The following is a 22,762-nucleotide window of genomic DNA, read 5'->3' as shown; positions in this document are numbered from 1 at the left end:
TCAGGTAGCTATTAGTTATAGGAAAGAAATAAAACAAATGTGACAAGTAAGTTGGATTTTTTAAAAAATACTGTATGAAGTTTGTCTTACTATTATGAACCTGTTTAGATTTAATGATCTGTCATGTCAAACAATTAAAACAAATTGTTAATATTGAAAATGAAGTAAAACAGAATAACATTAAAGCACTTTTCTTTTTTCTGTATTCGTTTTACAGGTGACATCAAAAGAGAGAAAATGTAGCTATTTGATATCCACATATTGTTTTAGAATTTGCTACTAAAAAAATCATTCAGGTTACTTGATGTTATAGTAGACTAGAATTGTGGGGGATGGAATGGCTGAACAGATGGGGTAGTATAACATAGAATCTTTCACTGCCACTTTGTTGGTCTGAATTCTGGCCCAGGTTGGTATTACTTTCTGACAGATGTTTAGTGATTTATTTCTGTGCCTGGTTGTTGTTAATCCACCAAAGCAATTGGAACTAATTGGCATCCTTGCTGGCCACTTTAACAGAAAAGTCAAGGATTGAAAGGAAACTCTCACCATTGTTGGGTGACCCTTCCACTTAATGCTATGTTCCCCCAAAGATGTAGCGTCCTCTCTTCCCTCTGTGACTGTTGTGAAGGAACTTTGAATATAACAAAAGGAATATGGTAAGGGGAACAGCCATTTAACGTGGCATGTTCCCTTAGAACAATTTTATCTGCCAGTGTAAAAATCATAGGAGATTACTGCTGTCCAACCGGCAGTAATTCCCCCTCTCTGTCTGTAAGTCTCTGTATGTGTGTGGTATGGGGAGGGAGGTAGAGTTCTAACCACAGGACAGACTGGGTCCTTGACAATATTAGCATGGCACCATGCAGGAATTAGCTAAGGTGCCTTTATTGAGGGCTGAACAGCACAGATGCAGAGGTGGATCCACTTCATTGCTTGAAATCTGCAAAATATGCCATGGCAGCTTCGGCTGATGTTAGCTTTGCACACTATGCTACAGTCCAAACTAGCAGTTGTGGTCTTGAAGTAATGAGGTGGCAGATAAATAAGTTTAAGAAGGCCACAAATCTCAGGAAGTCTGCACTCCCTTTTTGGAGTGGTTTTCCTCAGATGGATTGGGGGCTGTATGGGTGAGGAGGCACACGTGTCCCTAGAGTCAGCTCTTTGAACTCATGTTCTTGTGTGGTTCTAGATCCCATCACTTGCTGTCCTCAAGGAAAGAGTGGAGTTACACTGACACTGCTCTTTCTTCACTGCAGATTTTATTTTAACTCAATTTCTCATAATCCAACTACTATATGTATCCTTTCTGTGTAATATATCTGGAAGTTGTGTGCTAAAAGTTTTCCATTTCCCCAATGATGAGGCAATCAGATTTTTATCCATCTTTGAGGGGAAGGTGCACGCATAGGACATCTTTCAGCAGAGCAATAATCTATATTGGGAATAAGATTATCATGTGCATTACTCCTAAATAGAATATGAGTGCCAAGTTGCCAGGCATTGTGCTGAATTGAATATTCGGACTTTAAAATATTGGAGTTGAAACATAAACACAGTCTATATACCTTGGCACATGCCTGGGAACTAAAGTAGAAGGACCATTCCTGGCTCTCATACTGACTTTGTGGCCTGTTTCTAAAGCACTTCTGGATCTTTTTGAATGAAAGTTGCTATATATGATAAGAGAAGTTATCATTCACTGTCTTACCCAAATTCTTTTTCTCTACAGCAGCATCCATTTAATAGAACAAGAGAAAGCATTCCTTTAAAAATCTTTATTAATATTGTTCTTAAAAGGACCTTGGCAATAGTGTCAATATAATGAGTCAGTGGCACTCCTAAACTTCCCTCTTTGACGTGATCAGCATGTGGTGATTTCTCATTGATAGTGGAGTCCACTGGCTCTCTTGTATAAGAGCAGAGAATGATGTTGTGCACATTTTTGTACCAAGGCATTCTTTCCTGCAGCCTCCTCCTTTTACCCTTTTCAAGGGTGTCATAGCTCTGAGAATGCTCCAAGAAGAGCAGGTTCCCTAAAGCTGTAAGCAGAAAATGAGAAACCATGAGGAAGATTCTCCATGACAGACTTGTAAGGAAGAAAATAATCCCATTGTTCCTTATGCTACTTAAAATAGAGGCAATATTGATTTTATGGTAGCATCTTAGGTCCTAAGGCATGATATTGATTAAGCATCTGAAGTATATTTGTAATGGAGGTTTCCAGACTTACAGTTACAGTGTGCCTCCCACTGGGTGATATTTCTCCAGTTGTTCTTGCTGTTACAAATAGTGTATTTCTTAGGGATTTCCAATCATGCAATATCTAGCCACTGTGTAGAACTATTTGTCTAATACAATGAAAGATTTAATCCACAAAGTCATATTCCTTTAATCTGGCCCTCAGGGTGGGAATCTTTTGCCCCATCACATCATTTGAATTGTGTTTGATGCAGATATAGAATTTATCTCTGCAATTAAAGTGGGTACTTCAACCAGCCCTAAGAGAAAAAATTAATCCTCAGGGCCCTGATCCTGCAGTGATCATGACTAATGCTCATGCAGAGCCTCACTAGGGTTTTTGTTTTGTTTTTTTGTATTTTAATTCCATTGAGCCTTAGTCGATGGCAATAAACTTTGCCTGACATTTCCCTTGCCAAGTGTAGCTCCCTGACTGTGTACATAATATTTATATTTATATACATTATTTATAAGGCTATTTTCCTTCCTTTGTTAGACTTCAGGTACAACTTCTTTCTCATTTTAGAATTTAAAATTGCTTTTAACTATAAAGTCTACAGCAGTTGACTGAATCGTCCACTTTTAAATCTTGTGGGAGATGTTACAGAGCAGCCAGTCTGGACCAGCATAATGCTTCCTAATACTTTCTGATTTGATAGAAGATTCCAGTGCCATGGACAGGATGGTAGAATTTAGTGTTCTCCTGCAATAATGGTTGAATATTTTAGGGTTGAAGATTGATATTGCTCATCCGATAATGTGAAGATCCAAAATCTATCCCTTGCCTAAGTTGAAGACTGTTTAGAGGAACTAACAGGAAAATATGCAGAGTGAGGAGATTTTAAGACATATGAAGTAGCATCATAATAAAAATATACGAAGAAGCTAGCAAGTTGCTGCGTGATGTCAGGAACCATGGGTGAGGAGCCCTGGTCCACAGGGCTCTAAGGAGCCAGTAAGTTCTGATCTGCCACCCTGTGATCTGTTAACAGTAGCCACAACTACAAGCTCAAAACTGACAGAGGATTCTAGTCCTGGAATCTGATTGGTGGCAGTCCAGGGGTTCTGACTGGTTCCCTGATTCCATTTAAACCAAGCAGAGGAATAAGAAGTTGTCTATGCAACTGCTTAGGACTGCCTTCCCTCTATCACCTGACTCTGATCTCCTGGTAAACTGACCCTGCTGGTTTCCTGACACCTGATTATTGGTCTTCTGGCCTGTCTCAGACACCTCCTGGTGTCCAACCCGGCCTTCCTCCTGGCTCCCAACTTGAGCTCCAATGAGTAGGTCAAACTGTCCACAATGCCCACTTCATGCTGTTAAGTTTCTTCTGATAATGTATCCTTCTATGTATAAAATGCTCATCAACAGGGTAACTGACTACTAAAATGTCAGTCACTATTAAGACTCATGTAATATGTTCTCATAATAGCGCAACAAAAGAAAAAGCACACCCAGCCCTGCAAGCTCCACGTCACTCTGCAGTTGATCATCGGCTTGTATTGCACCCAGATGTAAGGGTATGGATAGTTATTTGAGTGTATGTGTTTGTTGTTATCCAACCAGCTCACTCAGCCTGCCTCAAAGACTATCTGTTTGAAAAATTAGGGTTGTGAACTATTATTAATTGAGCACTACCAGTGTGTTTAGTGCTTGACAAATATGGGACAAGACCTGGGTGAAATCCTATCCCCATTGAAACCAATGGGAAAACTCCTGTTGACTACAATGGGGTCAGGATTTTACTTTTGGTCCCTGTCTCAACGAGCTAACAGTTGAAATTAGGTACACCCAGAACAGTCCGCACATAGGTGCAGGTGCCTTACATATACATGCACTCCCTCTAAACTTCATGGTTTTCCACTGGACAAAGTTTTTAAAATGGAATTTTATTGACGTTGGAAGACAGTAGGTTCCAAATTGGTACGGTGATATGGTACTCCTCTGGAGGCTGTCGTCTTGTACTCTGGAATTCAAGCTTCCATGGAAAAAAAACAACAGCAAAGAAATGTAAGGTCTACGGACCTTACAGCAGCACAGCTGTACCGCTGCATCTGTGCAGCTGTAAGGTCTCCTGTGTAGCCGTTCCATGCCGGCAGGAGAGAGCTCTCCCGCTGGCATAATTAAACCATCCCCAATGAGTGGTGGTAGCTCTGTCAGCGGAAGAGCATCTCCATGCTGGTGCGTCTGTCGGTGAAACTTACGTCAGTCAGGGAGGTGTTTTTTCACACCCCGACCAACGAAAGTGCTAGTATAGAGTCAACCTGAGGCTTAGCCTTTATGTATTAAAAAAAGAAAAAGCCTTTTAGTTTATCTACAAAGTGTAAACCAATGCAGTTATGTATGCCACAGTTTTCAGACAGCCTGAACAATAGCTCTAAGAAGTGTGAACTGTCGTTGATATTGTAAACCTTTCAGGGCAGGGATTCACTCTCTTTGTGTGTGTGTTCTCACAATGCCCAGGTCCCCAATCCCAGTTGAGTCTTTAGACTCTTCCTCCTCCCTACAATCCCTACTGCTACAATTTCTACTCATATCAGTAGAGTGGTTGCTGAGGCATAATGAGGATTTCAATATCAGCATTGTTTAATTATTTAACTGTTGCTTAAAGCCCACAAGAAAGAAAAGGGGAAATTGATATAAAGATCTTCACATCTTTTATTGTCTCCAGTGGGCAGCTCTTGGTTTATGGGTAGAGCTTGGTGGAACGCTGCTATTCCCTACCCCATGGTTCAACTCCTACAATGACACATCTAAAAGGAGATACTGGCAAGACCAATCTAAACCAACAAGGTAGGTATGGACGTTATCTGCATAGAGGTAGTAGTTGATGCTGTGGGACTGCATGAGGTCCTACATCCAAAGGACCTCCCAAAAGGTCCACTCAAAGACAAAGTGTAGAAGGGAAAGGGAAGAAATCTCTGGACAAAGTTATGAATAAAGTGTGGGAGGGGGAGGAAGAGGACTCACCAATGGAGATGTTGAAAAAGATTGAAAGAAAAGAGGAGAAGCAGGCAATCACAGAATCACAAGAACACAAGGAGGAAGGGGAGTGGAAAAGGAGGAAGAAATCATTTGTGTCAAAAACAGAATATTGACGGAGGAGAATGAGAATAGAGAAAATACCTTTACACTCAGCCAGGAGGAGGCCACTTGTTCTTTCTGTGGAGTGAAAGGGGCAGAAACTAGATCCAAGAGATAAGCAGAGAAAAGACATCAAAGTGAGGGGCTTATTCAAGGAACTTGTTAGACTTTCTTACTAGACTCTATGTAGACTGCATATTCAGGTAGCTTGTAGGCAAAAGGATAAGTTTAGTAACTGGTATCTAACATTCGAATGTGCAATTTTATTTTTGGTTAATCAGTTCAATATATTCAGTATCATTTTTCCCCCTGTAAAAGCTAGTCTGTAAGTTATTGTGCAACTCCACTTGGAAAATGATTGTTTCCTTGATGTTAATTCAATTCTCTACCAATCTAAGGACTCTTTCTATATATGTCAGCCATTTTGCAACGTTGGTTAGGATAGTTCCACTGCAAAGTAAGTGTATACATAGGCTGTAGTCAGCAGCAGAAACACCACAGGGTTGTGGTGACAGAAAATGGTTGCAACCTCACTTGTAGCAATAGGAAAGAGAGATGCAGGGGGTCATAATGCATTGAAGAATAGGAGGAATGATGCAGAGAATATGAACCCTCAGATGCTCTTGCAGTTGAGTTCTAAGAAAGTTCCTTCGAGAGAATTGAAGTTGCCCACCCAAACAGAAACCCTACTGAGGGCATTGATTTAAATACTGACTGCCTCCTGCTGAGATTAATCTCTCCTGGGATTCAAGTGTTTGGTGCTGAGAGGTGTCATTTGGACTACTCTGCATTAGTTTGGTGAGCCTGGCCCTGTGTAAATTTAAATTCATTTGTGTGTTTGGAATTTATATTTTAAATGTAGTTTTTGTTTTGAAATTGCATTCTGTAGATATTGTTCTAATTTGCTAACACTTAAGTATTTGAACTCATTATATCGATATCTTCAAACTGATCTAGTTTTGAGACTGAAAGTTACTAAATTCCTGGTTTGTGAAGTGCACCGAGAGTCGTAGTAAGTGGCCTTTGAGCTGTTTTGTTTTTTCCTCCCATGTCTTCACTCAGGTTTCACTTCTGAATGACTTTGTGCAAGATCAGTCAATGTCAGGTTATGTAGCAAAACTACAGATTCTAGCAAGAGAAAACAGCGGGAGGAAAATTTGAAAGTAGATTAATTTGATAAAATATTTCATTACATTAATTAAATAAATTCAAAAAAATCTATTCATTTTGAGCTTCCTCTGGTTTTTAATGTAGACTATATTTTGTCCATTTCTGCAAGACCTGTATCTTGTGTTGCTTGTAAGGGAAAGTTGCAGTAAAAACACATGTCTTTCATTTTAATAAATATGCACTTGAACAGGTGTTTTTATATTTCAGAAACACAGGAGGGAGAGACAACTGTCTCAGCATGTCCTACATCTGCCTGAATTCTCCCTGTAAAGGGTGGACATGGGGTTGCTTTTCAATTCCATATAGATGACACAGCTTTTGAACTTTACTTGTACTGTAAGTCTTTAGAGACAATCAAGTTAAAGTGTACGTCACTAGATGGCACTGAAAGATCGTTGTACGCAAAGTGAAGTCTTGAGTCTTCCCCTATGCTGCTACAGCTGCATGGATTTCTAGATGTCAGGAAAATTGTTTTATTGTTAAAGGGCATAGTGTAATATATTCATCTCCATCCAAGGCAGCCATTTAATGCCCTGAAACATGCCCCTCTCACAGCTCTGGCCTGTTAACTATGGTTATTTGGTGTAATAATTAGCAGAGTTTCTCACTAACAGTGGTACTTACTAACACCTCACATTTTCCTCTGTGTTTTTGTACGTGACGGATTGTGCATTCTGTGAATGAAGTTAAGCAGGTCAAAGCCTAAGCCCTGTACAACACCACTATTTTCTGCACAATTGTTTTGAATGGGTATATATTAACTTCCCCAGAGTCCCTGTGGTGTGTAATGCAAACAAATTTCAGTTTTTATTTAATAGCCTAGTGAAGATTTGTAAACACAATACAGTTAACTTTTCAACTTTGGAACAATCAAAAATAAATGAGTAGCTTTAAAAATAATTAAATCCTATGGACTCCTCCTAACAGTTATACACATTAGAAGCATATTTCAGTCCTTTATGAATTTTTGTGCAGATCATTCTACTTTTAGTTATTCAAGAGGAAAGTCACACAGGGATTTTAATGTTAATGTATATGCTTGTGTGATATGTAGAAATACACATTGTCCTCCATGTCTGAGGATAGAGGTAGGGTTGTGTTTAACAGGTTGTTTTCCTTACTTTTTACTATCAGCCAAAAGTGAACTTGTTGAAGATTGCTCTGGTGGAAGTGTAAAAAAATAAAATCCAAAAGGGGATGCAGTGCTCGTGGGCAATACTAGACTGTCCAATCCTGGAGTCTGAAGTCCTCTACTACAGACGGTAGCCATGCAGGCTTCCTCATCTTACACTGTCAAGGTACCCTCCACCTTTATGCCAGTGATAAGAGTGCAAGTGTAGTTTAACTTCCATCAAGTCCTTGATTCTCTGCTGAATTAGTGCAAATTGTAATGGTTGATTTTATTAGTTATACAGACACTTAGTAATGGTTTGAGATGACCAACTCATTTCTCATAGTCCATAGAAAAGCTGGTAGATGATGATTACTTTCAGTCACTACCTGCTTAGATAGGATTCAAAGTAGTGATTTTAAAAAAATGTTGGTCTGTAACTATTGCAATTTGTCCTGATTCACTATATTTTAAAATTCCTTCTTCCAACCTTTTTTTTTAATATCCTGCATTGTCCTTGTTTTATCTTCCTTTCATCATATGATGTTTTTCAACAAGCAACTCCCTTCCAGTTCGAAAGGTAGGTAGTATTATATAGTCAGTAAAAAAAGAGCAAAGGTGACCCTGACAGTTTTCTCTTAATGTCAGCTCCTTGACCTCCATCTCTTTTATTAATGCATCTAAGCTGCTGTCACCTGGATGGCTATTACTTATAAGTGCATAGTATATGTGGAATGGTGGCCTAGTTTTGTGACTTTAGGTTAAGAGCACCTAGACTTGCAGAACCGCCGGATCAGACCACAGCAAGGTTGATTCAAGACGTTCTGAGTAAAGTGCAATTTGCTGACTGCAAATCTCTGACATGTGTTTTTAAAAGTTGAGTAGGTTCGTGAGCATTAAAGATTCCGTGGACCTTTTCATAAGGGCAGAGAGGTTAGCCTTTGTATACTTGGACAGAATCACTTCTTAACACACAGTTGGGTAGAGTGCTAGTTGACCGTCTGACTGCTTCCCTTTACCCAATTCTGGTTGTGGTTCTGTGGTGTCTACCTGTTGCTTACAAAGTGTTCTGGGCTCCATTAGGATGAAAGTTGCTATACAATGTAAAATATTGCTTGCTGTTTACGTAAGTTTTGCACTCCTGTGAGCAGATGTATGGTCCACTATACCCTAAACAAAATGCACTGTTATATATTTATGGTAGTGCTCACTGAGTACCACACACTTTCACAGCATTTAAGAAGGATGGTCCCTGCTCCGAGGAACTCACAGTCTAAAGAGAAGAAAAAAGAGAAAATTTATATAAAAGGCAACTAAATTCACTTTAGGCAGCACGGCAGAAGTGGCTTTTTGGGTCAGGAGCCTGTTGATGAGCTCAGAGAGGTTATGCCATGCAGGTGACTGCATAGAAAATGATCAGGAAGAGACTGTGAGAGAATCTGACATAAGGGTGGATGAAAGTGAGAGCGCTAGCAGAGTGGAGGGGAGGACAACACAAAGCTTGACAATGGAAAATAAGTAGGGAGAGCCAGAATTATGTAGAGCTTTGAAAAGTGATGACAAGAAGTTTAAACGCGCCATATATACCCTAGACTTAATAAAAAGAAAAGGAGTACTTGTGGCTCCTTAGGGTATGTCTACACTACGAAATTAGGTTGAATTTATAGAAGTCGGTTTTGTAGAAAGCGTTTTTATACAGTTGATTTGTGTGTGTCCACACAAATGCTCTAAGTGCATGTAGTCGGCGGAGTGTGTCCACAGTACCAAAGCAACCGTCGACTTCCAGAGTGTTGCACTGTGGGTAGCTATCCCACAGTTCCTGCAGTCTCCGCCGCCCATTTGAATTCTGGGTAGAAATCCCAGTGCCTGATGGGGCTAAAACATTGTCACGGGTGGTTCTGGGTACATATTGTCAGGCCCCCGTTCCCTCCCTCCCTCCGTGAAAGCAAGGGCAGACAATTGTTTTGCGCCTTTTTTCTTGAGTTACTTGTGCAGACGCCATACCACGGCAAGCATGGAGCCCGCTCAGCTCACCGTCACCGTATGTCTCCTGGGTGCTGGCAGACGTGGTACTGCATTGCTACACAGCAGCAGTTTATTGCCTTTTGGCAGCAGACAGTGCAGTATGACTGGTAGCCGTCATCGACGTAGTCCTGGGTGCTCTTTTAACCGGGCGCCAGTGCATCTGAGTTGAGAGTGCTGTCCAGAGCGGTCACAATAGAGCACTCTGGGATAGCTCCCGGAGGCCAATACCGTCTAATTGCGTCCACAGTACCACAAATTCAACCCGGCAAGGCCGAGTTAAGCGCTAATCCCCTTGTCGGGGGTGGAGTAAGGAAATCGATTTTAAGAGCCCTTTAAGTCGAAAAAAAGGGCTTCGTCGTGTGGACGGGTGCAGGGTTAAATCGATTTAACGCTGCTAAATTCGACCTCAGCTCCTAGTGTAGACCAGGGCTTAGAGACTAACCAATTTATTTGAGCATAAGCTTTCGTGAGCTACAGCTCACTTCATCGAATGCATCCAGGTGCCACAGGTACTCCTTTTCTTTTTGCGAATACAGACTAACACGGCTGCTACTCTGAAACCTAGACTTAATGCTTCCCTAGGGTTTGGCTTTAGCAGAAACTCAAATAACAACCACCAAATATAAAGCTCAGTCTAAGTTTTGTCCCTAAGCTTGGTTGTTGCTAAGATTTCCGTACAGGACTTCTCTGTCCAGATATATACTCCAACCCCACTGATATCCTTGGTGGTGCTAACAAGTTCCACCTGCTAGTAGGACTCAGCAGTAATTACACTGAATCTTCATGAAGAATTCAAGCACCAGATATCAGGATAACACAACAACAAAGGGGCCTGGCAGATCCATGCTGCTTACGAAAGTCTGGCATCCTGTTAAAACATGTTGCCTTTTTTTCTTTAAACATGTTATTTTAGTTTATCCTATTGCAAGTTGATTATATAATCTTACTCCACTATTTGACACATCTCTTTGTGATATTAAAACTAAACCAGAAAAAGTAAAGGAATCAGATATTCAGTGTGTGACTTGTCCTACTTCTGCATGTGAGGCCATGTAAACCTCTTTCTGGGGTCAGTCCTAAAGAGAGACAGCTAAGGGCTGGGAGAAAGTAGTGAGCCTGTGGTAGGATTGCTAAGTGCTATGGTCCTAATGATCCAATAAGGTGAAGTATACTGCAGGCTGATGGGCACAGTGCTTTTGCTGGCCAAGCATACGTCATGAAGCATTGAGCAGCTGGATGGGAAATACTGTTTTCTTATCATCCTTTGACACATTTCTGTGTCTGCAGCAGGTCATCTTGGCAGCCCTGCTTTCACTTTGTTCGGCGTATGGCTCTCAACTACACTCAAGTGAGCCAGTGCTGTTTCCTGGTGTTTGTTGGTTTGTTAAATTTGACAGTCAGTTAAAATATACAGTAGTACAAAATTTAGTTTGCTCCACTGTAGGGAGCAAAACCTGGTAAAATAGGACAGAGGACTGTGGTGGGAAAAGATCACGAGAGCTTATGCTCTAATAAATTTGTTAGTCTCTAAGGTGCCACAAGTACTCCTTTTCTTTTTGCGGATACAGACTAAACACGGCTGCACTCTGAACCTATCCCTTCTGTGTGAGCCTGTCAGTTTGTCATCTGCAGAAACTCCACACAGCATTTCTGAGAGTGGGAAGGAGGAGGGAAGAGTCCGGGACCAGCTGGCTTAAGCATGTTTCCCCATCTTGAGGATGGAATTTCTGTATATCTAAATAAGTACTGAAAGTATGGTCAAAATGCTGGTCAGAGCTACATTACCTCCCTTTCATGTTGTGTGACCCCTTGTGCACAAAGCACAGATATGACCTTTGTATTAATGGCAAAAGGACTACTTAGTCTGTCATGCTACCACTAATGGGGCAAGGGGTGCAGGGAGGTAGGTAAGATCATGAAGGAGTTTTTCTGTGCATCTGGCCAGGGATCTCTCTGAAAATGGCTTTTCACACCTCCCTCTGTCTTCTACCCTTCAGTGGCCATCCCTCCTACCCCTACTGCATTTTTATGGTGCTGAGGGATGGAAGGAGCCAATCAGCATTTCTGTGATATCCTAGCTGGGAGGGAATGTGGGTTTGATTACTTTGTTCTCTCTTGCCTATAGGCCCCTAAACATTCAAGTAATAAAATAGAAAACTGGGAGCTAAATGTTTAATTTTTCTTCCCAGGTGTCTAGGGTGGTTTATTGTGATTAATAAAACAGCATTCTTTTAAGAAGCAATAACGCCTAACTTTGTTGTGCAACAGATGTATTCTTAAGCAAGTTGTTAAAGAGTGATTCCTTTGTATTATGGAATGTCTTGGTTTGGCACACAGCAAATGTCTTAACAGTTATATCTCTTTCCTAATAGTTCAATGCTCTTTTGTATTTCGCCTCTCAGTGCACTATAAACTAAATGATGGTGTTTTAGAATCTCAAACCATCCAGGCATGTAAAGGAAAATTAAATAATTATTTCCAATCACAGTAAGTTATATTTAGCATTAAAATAGTGCAGTGTATGTTCTAAGCAATATATGAAGATGAATCTCACAACTCTCTTCTGAGCTAGGTATTGTAGGTAAGCATCATCATCACCATTTTACAGATGGGAAAACAGAGGAAAAACAGAGGAAAATGAGTTCCCCAGGATGGCACAGTAAGTCAGTTGCAGAGCCTAGATCAGATCTCCAGACTTCCTGACATTCTTTGTTGCACTCATTCGTCCAGATCATGCTGCTTCTCTTTTTAAAAACCAAAAAATAGACAAGTACGTGTTTACTTGTGAAGGCCCAGCAGAGTGGCAGTGGTGGAATGTGGTTCTTCAGGTGCCAGTCAGACAAGGTCAGTCAGAGGAGAGGGTATGTGCTAAACTAGAGGCCTTATTGAGTCGGGGGGGAAACAAATGCAGTGGTCAAAGAGCTGGTAAATACTATCTATCTGTTTACCAATTGCGAATAGATAGAACCAGACCATGGGCACGAGGAATAGACAGAGTTCAGTACCTACCTTCAGAACACAGGACTGGAAGGTTACTTCTCTTGCCTTAACATAGTGATAGCATTTGATATATGTTGTCAATATGACTGTTTCTGCCCACATGGAAGAAATATAGATATAACTGATATCCATTCTAAATAGCATATGCTTTATATATCTCACAATTATTATAAGAACAGATTAACTAATATAAAAGTGGCTCCTATTATAAATATATTGGGAAGTATTTATTGTAGACATGCACCATATTCTATGGCCTGGCATATGGCACAATGTGATATTTGAGACCTAATGTATAATACATATCATATGTGAAAAAATACTTGAATTGTTATGTTTATAAAACTTAGCATTTTTCTCTGCATGTAACATATACATAAATCTATATGTGAATGACTGATGAAAAACTTTCGCACACTTGCATGAATGGTGATGAGCATATTAGCTTTACCTAGATTGACAGTCATGTCATTTTCACATTGGTTTTTTATATAGAATTTATTTGTAAATGAATTCTGTAATTATGCCTCAAGAGCCTGATCCAAAGGCCTTTGAAATAAGTGGAAAAGCTCCCATCAACGTGAAAGGGTTTTTTGATCAGGCCCCAAGTGCCTGATTTCCTGCAAACCATCCGTTAGTATACCATTGAAAAGCATTCATATGGAAATATGTTATATGCACGCTGTACACCTGTGTAGTTTAGAAAATACATAATCTCTGCAGTGATTGCCCTATTTCTTTAGAAGGTGCAGACACTTTGCAGAAGACCTGTTTTTATGGAACCATGGTCATGAGTTTGTGGCCAAGTTACCATTCAAAGCCTTTTTTTGAGAACCGCACCGCCAGTGAAGTCTGGGGCCAAAGGCACCTCTGATTTTAGAGACATTTCAGTTAGAATCTATTTCCATTAAAAAAAAAAAAAAAAAAATAAAGTCCTTTTTTCAAGGACAACTTAGTCACAAGTATTGAAGAGAGTTAAGGCAGCTGGGCTCCACTTCTGCAGCAGAGGCCCAATGAGACCTAACATGCTGGCTGTTCCAACTATCTCTTCTCCTCCCCGCCCCCCCTTAAAGTAAAATGAGTCTGTTAATTTTGGGGCGTTTTGCATAGTATCATCTCACAAGGCCCCTCAAAATCCTAGGCTAGCTATATGCATTGTGGAGTATTTGTGTTAGATGGGAATCAGTTATGTATGGGCAGGAGGAACCCCAAAAATTGTACCATAGGCCTGCCCCAAAAGTGTTAAGAGTGGGTCTCTTCCTCCACACCCAATGTAATTTGATAATACATTGTTTTTAAGATGTTCAGTATAACACATCATAAATATTTCAACAGTCACCCCCCAAAATTTTCAACCCCAAAAATAAAATAAAATAAATGAGATAAATTATCAAGGGGTTCTGTCTCTGGAAAGCCGTGAAGTTCTACATGTTTTGCTAAAATTGTGGCACCTGGCTTTGTAACCTTACTGGGCAAGTGAAATCCATGGAAAATAATTTCAAATTTACCTCGGAGAGAAAATGTCGAGAGCCAACAATTTTGTAATGCTGTGAAGATGTTCAAATACTATGTAATGGGCATGACAGTTACAGTATGTGAAATTTAATGCTCTGGCTGCTTATTGATCTCCCCTTTAGCTGATGGTATGGGCACAAGCATGTGCACTTAGCACCTGCTGTTTATACATTAACACTATCTTTAGCTTTGTTATCCAGGGGACTTTGAAAATCACACTTCATATCAAACTGGGGTCCTTTAAAATGTGTAGATATTTCCTAGACTCATTTTATTTCATTTATTTTTGAGTGCGAGGTCTTTTAAATAATATGTAAGTCTCAGATGATTAAAAAAAATCTTTAGTGTTTTGTTTTTTAAACATACTCGTATTAGACTTCAGATCCTTTTGTTGTTGTTATCAGTCATAAAAACAGTCCTGGATTCTCAGCTGAACTCAATATTTTCTGGGGGCTGCAGAGAAACTGGTTGCATCTCCCTAAATCTGGACCTTGTTCTAATAATTCTGCAATAATGGATGTTATCTGATTACATCATATGGTAAAGCCTTTGGGCTAGTTGTAGTGGCTCATGTATGAGCCTGAAAAGTGGTGAGGGGGCACACAGAGCAACAAACAGCACAGGGTGCAGGCAGAATCCTGGTATTTGCCCTTCTTAAATGCGAAGTGCAGAGGGATATTAGTTTAGTCAGCGGAGCTAGTTACTCCAAACTCCAAAGCGGCATGGCTGTGGTCTTCCCATCCCCCCTTCCCAGTGGGTGGAGGTGCTGCATCTTGTAGGAGTCCACAGTTGATTGCACTCCCCCAGGGACCCAGAGGCATTTTTCTTTCCACTGTCCTCCACAATCCAGATACCTGGCTGCTTCTGTTGTATGCTTCCACACAAGCTTCCACAGTGGCTGCTACAGCAACAGTATATCACTAATAAACTCTTTATTACCATTATCATTTATTTGTATTGCAGTAGTATCCAGAGGTCAGTTATCAGGATCAAGGCCCCATTTTGTGAGGCAATGTAAAAACACATCGGCAGAGTTGGTTCCTGCTCTGAAGAATTTGCATTCTAGGATGAAAACCTAATTTTTGGCTTCTTTGAGATTCTTCTTGGTTTTCCTCAAAGGTTTGCCCTTCATTTTCTTAGAAGAGAACGTACAAATACCAGCTCAGAATTGAGGCCAAGTGCACTTTTAGTTAACCATCTCCAAACTTTAACATTAATCTCACTGTGTTGTTATGCACAAATTTATCAATGGAATGGGAATTCATCAGAGAAATTTTGTATTAGCATAACCCATCAGTGAGTCTGTGTTCCAAATTCCCCTCTGTGTCTGATCTGCAAAGAAGAGGAGTCTGTTATAACACCATCTAGAGACTCTGGCTCTTTGCTATAGCAACACATGGTTTTAGTTCTGGTGTGTCAGCCAAGATGGTGGCTGTTGTATAAGAATGTGAGACCATCACAGATTGTGATGCCAAAAAGCATCCGTTGTTAAGTGTTAAGCCTTTAGCAAGCCTAAATCTGTATTAAAATTTTAATATATTCACTTAATTGAGCACCTCGTGCACACCCTGGCTTTTAGCTTAGGCAGCTCTCCTGCTGAAGACTAGGTTTTTCAAAAAGTGCAAGTATGCTTTTGCCTGTGCCAACATGCTTACATGCATATGGAATTTGCACCTATTCCTGTGTGGGTGCAAATCATAACATCCACTGGAGATGTGTGTACACTTTAAGAAATAACCTTGCTCGAAGAGAAGAAGCCATTAAAAAAAAAAAGTGAACTGCTTGATCAGTTGAAGAGACTAAATAATATTATATTATAATAATGTTTTGTCCATTTCTAGCACCTTCAGTCCAATGATCTCAAAGTGTTTTACAAACACTGTTGTCTTCACAGTGTCTTGTTAGGGAAATATCTCCCACCCACTCTCAGCATTTTACAGATGAGGAAAAACAGAGGCATAGAGGAGTTAAGTGACTTGCCTAAAGCCAGTGTATGACAGCGACAGGAATAGAACTCTGATCCCCTAACTATCTACCTTTCGTCTTAACCACAACACCATCTTGTTTCCCACTTAAAATGGAGTAGAACTCTTTGTGGAATGAAAATACAAGAGGAAGAATTATAATTACGGTATTTTATCTTTATTTGATCTGTTTTTTTTTTTAAACTATTGCTTGACATGTTCTGTGTTAAGACTGGTGTTTAGCATTTCACACCTATATTTAACACTTGGTCAAACACTACTTAGCTCTTTGGCATTGGCTGTTTAAGAGGAATTTTTGCTACAATTATCTGGATTAAGTAGAAACCATTTCCATTTACTGTCATTAAGCTAATTTATTTCCCTGGGAGATATCCTGATAACGCTCTGCCCAGTTAAGTGGTATATATTGTATTTAGTTTCTCAGCATCTGTTTGACTGTCTTTCAATGAAACAGTGGGAAGAAAGCCAAGCAAAAATAGTCCTTAGTCTTTGCTCTTTTCAGATCCTTCACAATTCACAAAAGCCATGTTCGTCTAAAAATATAAAAGCCCTCTCACCCTGAATGAACGTGTGTGCGCTCTCTCACACGCACACATACGAGTCTGAAGAACGATTAATAGATGTTGGAATCTGTATAAAGGTAGGTAATTAATTTTCCCAAAGCAAGAAGTTTGCTTGCTTTCCACCAGTGTAGAGCTGATCCAGTAACCAGTCTGTACCTGCTGAAGGTGGATGCCGAATGGTAAAGGGACCAAAAAATGGATGATGCTGTCAAGGTGCTTGCAGTGATGCCAACAGTTTATTGATAGGGTCTGCTGGGGTGGGGCTCAGGGGCATTCTATCAGCAAAAAGAGGCCATGTTTGAATGATTTATCATTTCAACTTCCTATTATAATTACTTAAAGTGCTAAATCATGTGTGACAAATCTAACACTCAACTGGGCAAGAAGATTGCCAGTCCCTTTTCATTAACAGCTACTGGCAAAAGAACAATGTTCCCTTAGGTTAAAACAACAATTAGAGGACCCTTAACATATCAAGTCAGGCCACTGAGAAGGGATACTGATAGCAGACATTTTTCACACATAGCTAAGCTGTTTCAATGCATAAATTAACTCTGAGTTCAGTTACATCAGTCAAGTATGTTGTGCATATGCATGACTGGGCTTTGTGTGTGTGTGTGTGTGTGTGTGTGTGTGTGTGTGTGTGAGAGAGAGAGAGAGAACACCAGAATGTGGGCCTGCTGATTTATGAGAAGGGGTAGAGAGCTTGGACTCAGTAAGCAAAGCCAAACAGTACCTTAGCAGGAAAGAATATCAGTCTTTAGACAGCTGCTCAGTTATAAATACTGGTATTAGAACAGAGATTTTTGTTTGCAATCCTATAGTCTGTATATTACTTTTTTTCCCTCCCTCTATGACCCAATCAGTTAATAAGGTCCTATATACTCCGTAATCTAACTAGTTTGTTTAATGGGACAGTAAAATGAACGATGATTACATAAACCAAAAAATATTTGGAAATGGAGTGCAATTTGGGAAGTCAAGTTATGAACCATTAAGTATTTTTTAGATAACTCTAGATCATGAATTTTGATTCATATTAGTCTAGATGGAGTCATGTGGTTCTTGGCCTTAAGAACCTATAAAGCCTGTTTGACATATGATAGTGGGAGGGAAGGTGAGCTGTACTGCCCTAAGTACAGTGCAATTTGTGGTGTTATATCTGCCAGTATTTTTTGACAGATTAGATTATAGGAAGAATGGTAGCACAGATAGTGTAACTGTTGGTTAATCTGATTATAATGAAAGAAAATTGAAAATATAACTGCATTTGAATCAAAATGGAAAAGAGAAGAAATTATCTGAAATTTTCTTTGTGATAATGCACTGTATAGAAAAGTACAAACAGCAACAGTACATTTCTAGAATGCATTTTTTATTGTTAAAGATTCATTTCTGACTGAACTGGATTCAGTGAACCATTTGAATGATCTCAGTTACTATTAAGTTTTAATAGGTAACACCAACTAACCAGGTTAAAGAATCACTGTCACCTTGAAAATCACGCTTCTACCTGAAGTCTTTGTAACTACTATAATTGCAAATTACATCTAATATTATAAAACGAAGATAGGAGAAGAAAACTTATTTTTAGTTTGCTTATTTTGTGCGATTTGATAGTATTTTGGGTATAGTCAGTTTCACAGTTACAGTCAGTTTTTTCCTGTGCTAAAAGACTCATATTCAGGGGAGCAAAAAAAGCTATTTTGTTTTGGTTTTTCAGGCATTTTAAAATCTAGTTTCAGGATTTATTTTTTAAAATGCTGTTTATCAGAAACTGAGATTTTTTTTTTTAAATTCAATTTGTCAGTATCCTGTAAATATAAAAAGAAAATCATACCTGCTTCTTTCAAGTTAACACTGAACTTGTCCCAAATGGAACAGTGACTGTACTGTATTGTACAGTCTATGAGGTTACATGGGATTTTAAGCCATGAACCCAAGAGAGACTGTGATCCAAGAATGTGTTTGTCTAAGGTCTGATCTATTGGTAGTCTTTGCATTAACTTCAGTGGGGTTTGAATCAGGCCCCCAAAGGAGGAGTGAAAGGCAAATAACATTTTTGCCTGCACTTTTTGAAGATTCACTTTTCTCCGTTATATCACTAATTGTGTGAACTTGAGTAAGTTGCTAGACCTCTCTGTACTCATCTATGAAAATCTATATTTAACCTACTGTGCCTTATAAGGATAATGAGACAAAATTCATTACATTTTCTTCAGATCCATGGATGAAAAATGCTATATGCAGTGGGCCTGATTTTCTCTTGTCACAACAGTGTAAGTCAGAAATTGACTCAGTTGAATGCAGTAGAGCAGGGGTGGCCAACCTGTGGCTCCGGAGCCACATGTGGCTCTTCAGAAGTTAGTATGCGGCGCCTTGTATAGGGACAGACTCCGGGGCTGGAGCTACAGGTTCCAACTTTCCAACAGGCCAGGGGGTGCTCACTGCTTAACCCCTGGCTCTGCCACATGCCCTGCCCACTCCATCCCTTCCCACCGCCTCCTCATAACCTGCTGTGCCCTCGCTCCTCCCCATCCCACCCAGAGTCTCCTTCATGCCACGAAACCGTTGATTGAGAGGTCGGGGAAAGAGAGGGAGGCGCTGATCGGCGGGGCCGCCAGTGGGCAGGAGGCGCTGGGAGCGGTGGGGGGGAGGAGCTGATGGGGGGCTGCTGACGTATTACTGTGGCTCTTTGGCAATGTACGTTGGTAAATTGTGACTCCTTCTCAGGCTCAGGTTGGCCACCCCTGCAGTAGAAAGAAAAGGAGTACTTTTGGCACCTTAGAGACTAACCAATTTATTTGAGCATAAGCTTTGGTTAGCTATAGCTCACTTCATCGGATGCATGCAGTGGAAAATACAAGTACTCCTTTTCTTTTTGCGAATACAGGCTAACACGGCTGCTACTCTGAACCCTGCAGTAGAGTTACAATGGTTTGAAATTGATGTGAGAAGCAAATAAGACCCATTAATTGCAAAACATTTTTATTTGTACACCTACAGTAACAATAAACATTTAATGAGAAGGGCTAGTGGACCTGCTGTGTGGGCACAAAGAATAGTTTGGATTTTAGAAATGTTACTTTGGAAAAAGCAGCCAGATTTGGAGGCATCCTGCATATGAAAGGTGGGAGGAATGGAAGGAGTCAAACAGCTCCCGCTCTCCAGATTGCAGGCCTGAATGACAGAGGAGGATTGTTTTGTCTCCAGATACAGAGAATGAGGAAGGCCTTTGGAGGAAAGATTAGAAGTTCAGGACTGTCCATGTTATATCTAAATTGACCGTGAGACATCCACATCCAAGAGGAAATGTTTGAGGTGCATGCCAAGATTTGGGATTATTTGAAGAGAAGTTGCTTAGGGGTGGGAAGGTAAACATACAGATGGTAGATGAAGCTGTTTAAGAAGATGACACCCATACTGAAGTTGTAAAGGGAGGAGAGAAGGCCAAGCACAGAGCCAAGTGGGATTTCTGTAGAAAATGGGAAAGGAAAGAGGACCCCGCAAAAAGAGTTGGTCAAGGCAATTAAAAAATGAAGCCACGTGGGTGATGTATACGGGGAACAAAACAAATAGGAGTTCAGAAGATCTTAATGAGGAAAGAGGTTTTTTGAAGACTTCTGACTTTTTAGAATCCAGCTCCTGTCTTCAGCATAAGTGATTAAAGGAATCCATGTGCTCAGATATCTACTGTATGGATCATTCTTAAGACTAATTGTTTTGCATTGCTAAGACTTGCCAGATTTCTGTAAGCCATCTGTTGAGAGTAATCACAGCAGAAGCTGAAAGCTTTTCAGCTAACACAATGTCCATAATTACTGGGTCCAATGTTGATCACACGTGAGTAAAGAGAGTGTATTAGCACAAAAGGATAGCTGGAGTGCATCTAACGTAAACATGGCCTTTGCAAAGATTTTGAATGTGCAGGCTATATTCTATGCAGATCAGACCTTTATTTTATATTACATGAGTAAAAACAAACTTCTTAAACTAATAAGATCTTTTTATTGACAACTATAACTTTAAATCCAATTAAAATATAAAAACAAATTTCAAAGGTCAAGATCTGAGAACTTTTATGCCAAGTTTGAGGTTGGATTGAATTTTACAAATGATATATCAAACTGTGAAACCAGAAGTAGTTTTATAACCTCATATATTATATTTTGTGTATAATTAGTGGACAACATCTATAATGGACTCCATCTTCAACTTAAAGATTTCCAGCTTTGCAAGTGTATAGTACTGTTAAGTCCTCCCTTTTCCCCTCTTTCCTCTCCCCCCAACTAGACTGTTAACTGCAAGTAATAAGAACAGTTGTAGGTAATGGGGGCAAATGACATATCAGTACAAAACATCTTGGGGTTTTAGGCCTTATGTTTCAGGTTTTTAAAATGTTATTTTTTTTAAAATGTAAGACATTTTTGGGTCAAATTTGAGAAAGACCTTGTAAAGTGAGGGAGCCTTTCTAGGGAGGGGCTTGGCAGTGTATGAAAAAGTTTTAAGTACTTCCCATATAACTATCCTATCTTCATTTTATAAATCCATCCAACCTGACAACATTTGAGCAGTGAGACTGTTTAGGTAACATTCTGGTTTTATATATATCTGAGGGAACATTCATATTCAACTGCAGCTTTAAAAGGGACTAATGGCTCCTCCTGTGGGAAGCACCAAAGGTGAGTGTGGGAGAGACACATTTGAAAACTCAGAGGAGTTTGCTTCATGGAGTTGGGGCCGTCTTCCTCTCCAGGGGAGAGGCGTTTGCATTCTCAGGGTGGGGACACGGACACAGCCTACATCCCTCACAATTTCCAAGGACCTATGGGAAGACAAAACACAAGGCTGACTAAGCAATGCCATCTCTGGGGATGGACTTTCCTTTCATGCTGATGACAGGCCCCCACCTCTCTCTGGTAGTATCTTCCATGGGAGTTTTGCTTCTGTAGGTTCTCTTTCCCCCCCATTCCCTCTCCTCAGTAAGGCATCATTAAAGTCAATGAAATTTAAGGATGTACTTAAGTGTTTTGCTGAACTGGGGCCTAATTCATTCTTCTCTTCCCAGAGGAGTGTAAAACCTTGGGTTACCAACATTCTGATTGATTGCAGAAAACCGAACGCCCCCTGCCCCACCCCTTCCCCAAGGCCCTGCTCACTTCTTCCCCATTCTCTCTGTCGCTTGCTCTCCCCTCCCTCGCTCACTTGCTCATTTTCACCAGGCTGGGGCAGAGGGTATGGGCTCTGGGGTGGGGCCAGGGATGAGTGGTTTGGGGTGTAGGAGCGGGCTCCGGGCTGGGGCAGAGGGGTTTGGAGTATAGAAGGAAGCTCAGGGCTGGGGCAGGCAGTTGGTGCGCAGGAGGGGTTCCAGGGTGCAGGCTCCAGGTGACGCTTATTTGAGGTGGCTCCTGGAAGTGATGACATGTCAACTGGCGCCTAGGTGCAGGGATAGCCAGGAAGGCTCCACGTGCTGCCCTCGCCTGCAGGCACTACCCCCACAGCTCCCATTGGCCACAGTTCCGAGCCAGTGGGAGCTGCGGAGCCAGCGCTTGGGGCGGGGGCAGCACATGGAGCCCCCGTGGCCGCCGCTGCACTTAGGAGCCGGACATGCTGGCCACTTCTGGGAGCCACATGGAGCCAGGGCAGGAAGGGAGCCTGCTGTAGCCCTGCTGCGCCGCCAACCAGACTTTTAACGGCCCTGTCAGCAGTGCTGACCGGAGCCACCATGGTCCCTTTTTGACTGGGCATTCCAGTAGAAAACCAGATGACTGGCAACTCTAGTAAAACACACAGATAGCAGTTAATACAGCCATGTCTCACTGCCCCTCTAACTGCTTCATTATGACATCAGAATGCATGGAATTCACACCAAGGGATTTCTGTGGGCTCTCAAAATGGGGAACATGCCAATAGTTGTTGTTTTCCCCCATTTGCGCTTTCTGCTGCAGTCCAACACTTGCCTGTTCCCATGTGCCTAAGGAAAAGGGAGATTCAGGCAGTCAGGTGAGAAACTCTGTCTGGATTAAATTCTCATCTCTCTTATCTCTGTCTTTCCCTATTTTAAGGT

At 40.8% G+C, this 22,762-nt stretch overlaps 1 protein-coding gene and 1 long non-coding RNA gene across 28 annotated transcripts in view; one reads left to right on the top strand and one right to left on the bottom strand.

Moving 5' to 3' along the window:
- Window positions 1–22,762, top strand: part of FTO (FTO alpha-ketoglutarate dependent dioxygenase) — a 322,346-nt gene that overhangs the window by 35,359 nt on the left and 264,225 nt on the right. For 2 of the 25 annotated variants that reach the window (XM_037878287.2, XM_037878296.2), the window contains exons 1-3: window positions 2,026–3,762; window positions 4,914–5,035; window positions 7,631–7,794. The exons of 18 other annotated variants lie outside the window; for them this stretch is intronic. In XM_037878287.2, the coding sequence (XP_037734215.1) occupies window positions 7,765–7,794 (30 nt within the window). In that variant the 5' untranslated portion in view covers window positions 2,026–3,762; window positions 4,914–5,035; window positions 7,631–7,764. Of the gene's footprint in view, window positions 1–2,025; window positions 3,763–4,913; window positions 5,036–7,630; window positions 7,795–12,431; window positions 12,477–22,762 lie in introns of those variants that run through there. 5 more of the 25 variants (XM_043526406.1, XM_043526408.1, XM_037878288.2 and 2 more) reach the window with 4 other exon arrangements.
- LOC119563732 overlaps window positions 1,913–22,762 on the bottom strand; it is a 70,478-nt gene continuing 49,628 nt past the window's right edge. The window contains exon 3 of one of the 3 annotated variants that reach the window (XR_005222329.1): window positions 1,913–2,042. This is a non-coding gene — a long non-coding RNA (uncharacterized LOC119563732). Of the gene's footprint in view, window positions 2,043–20,973; window positions 21,521–22,496; window positions 22,670–22,762 lie in introns of those variants that run through there. The other 2 variants (XR_005222330.1, XR_006285262.1) reach the window with 2 other exon arrangements.

The sequence above is a fragment of the Chelonia mydas genome, chromosome 12 (assembly GCF_015237465.2).
Source record: "Chelonia mydas isolate rCheMyd1 chromosome 12, rCheMyd1.pri.v2, whole genome shotgun sequence".
NCBI lineage: Eukaryota > Metazoa > Chordata > Testudines > Cheloniidae > Chelonia > Chelonia mydas.
The sequence above is the reverse complement of the archived record's forward strand: the minus strand, read 5'-3'. Positions and strand labels throughout refer to the sequence as shown.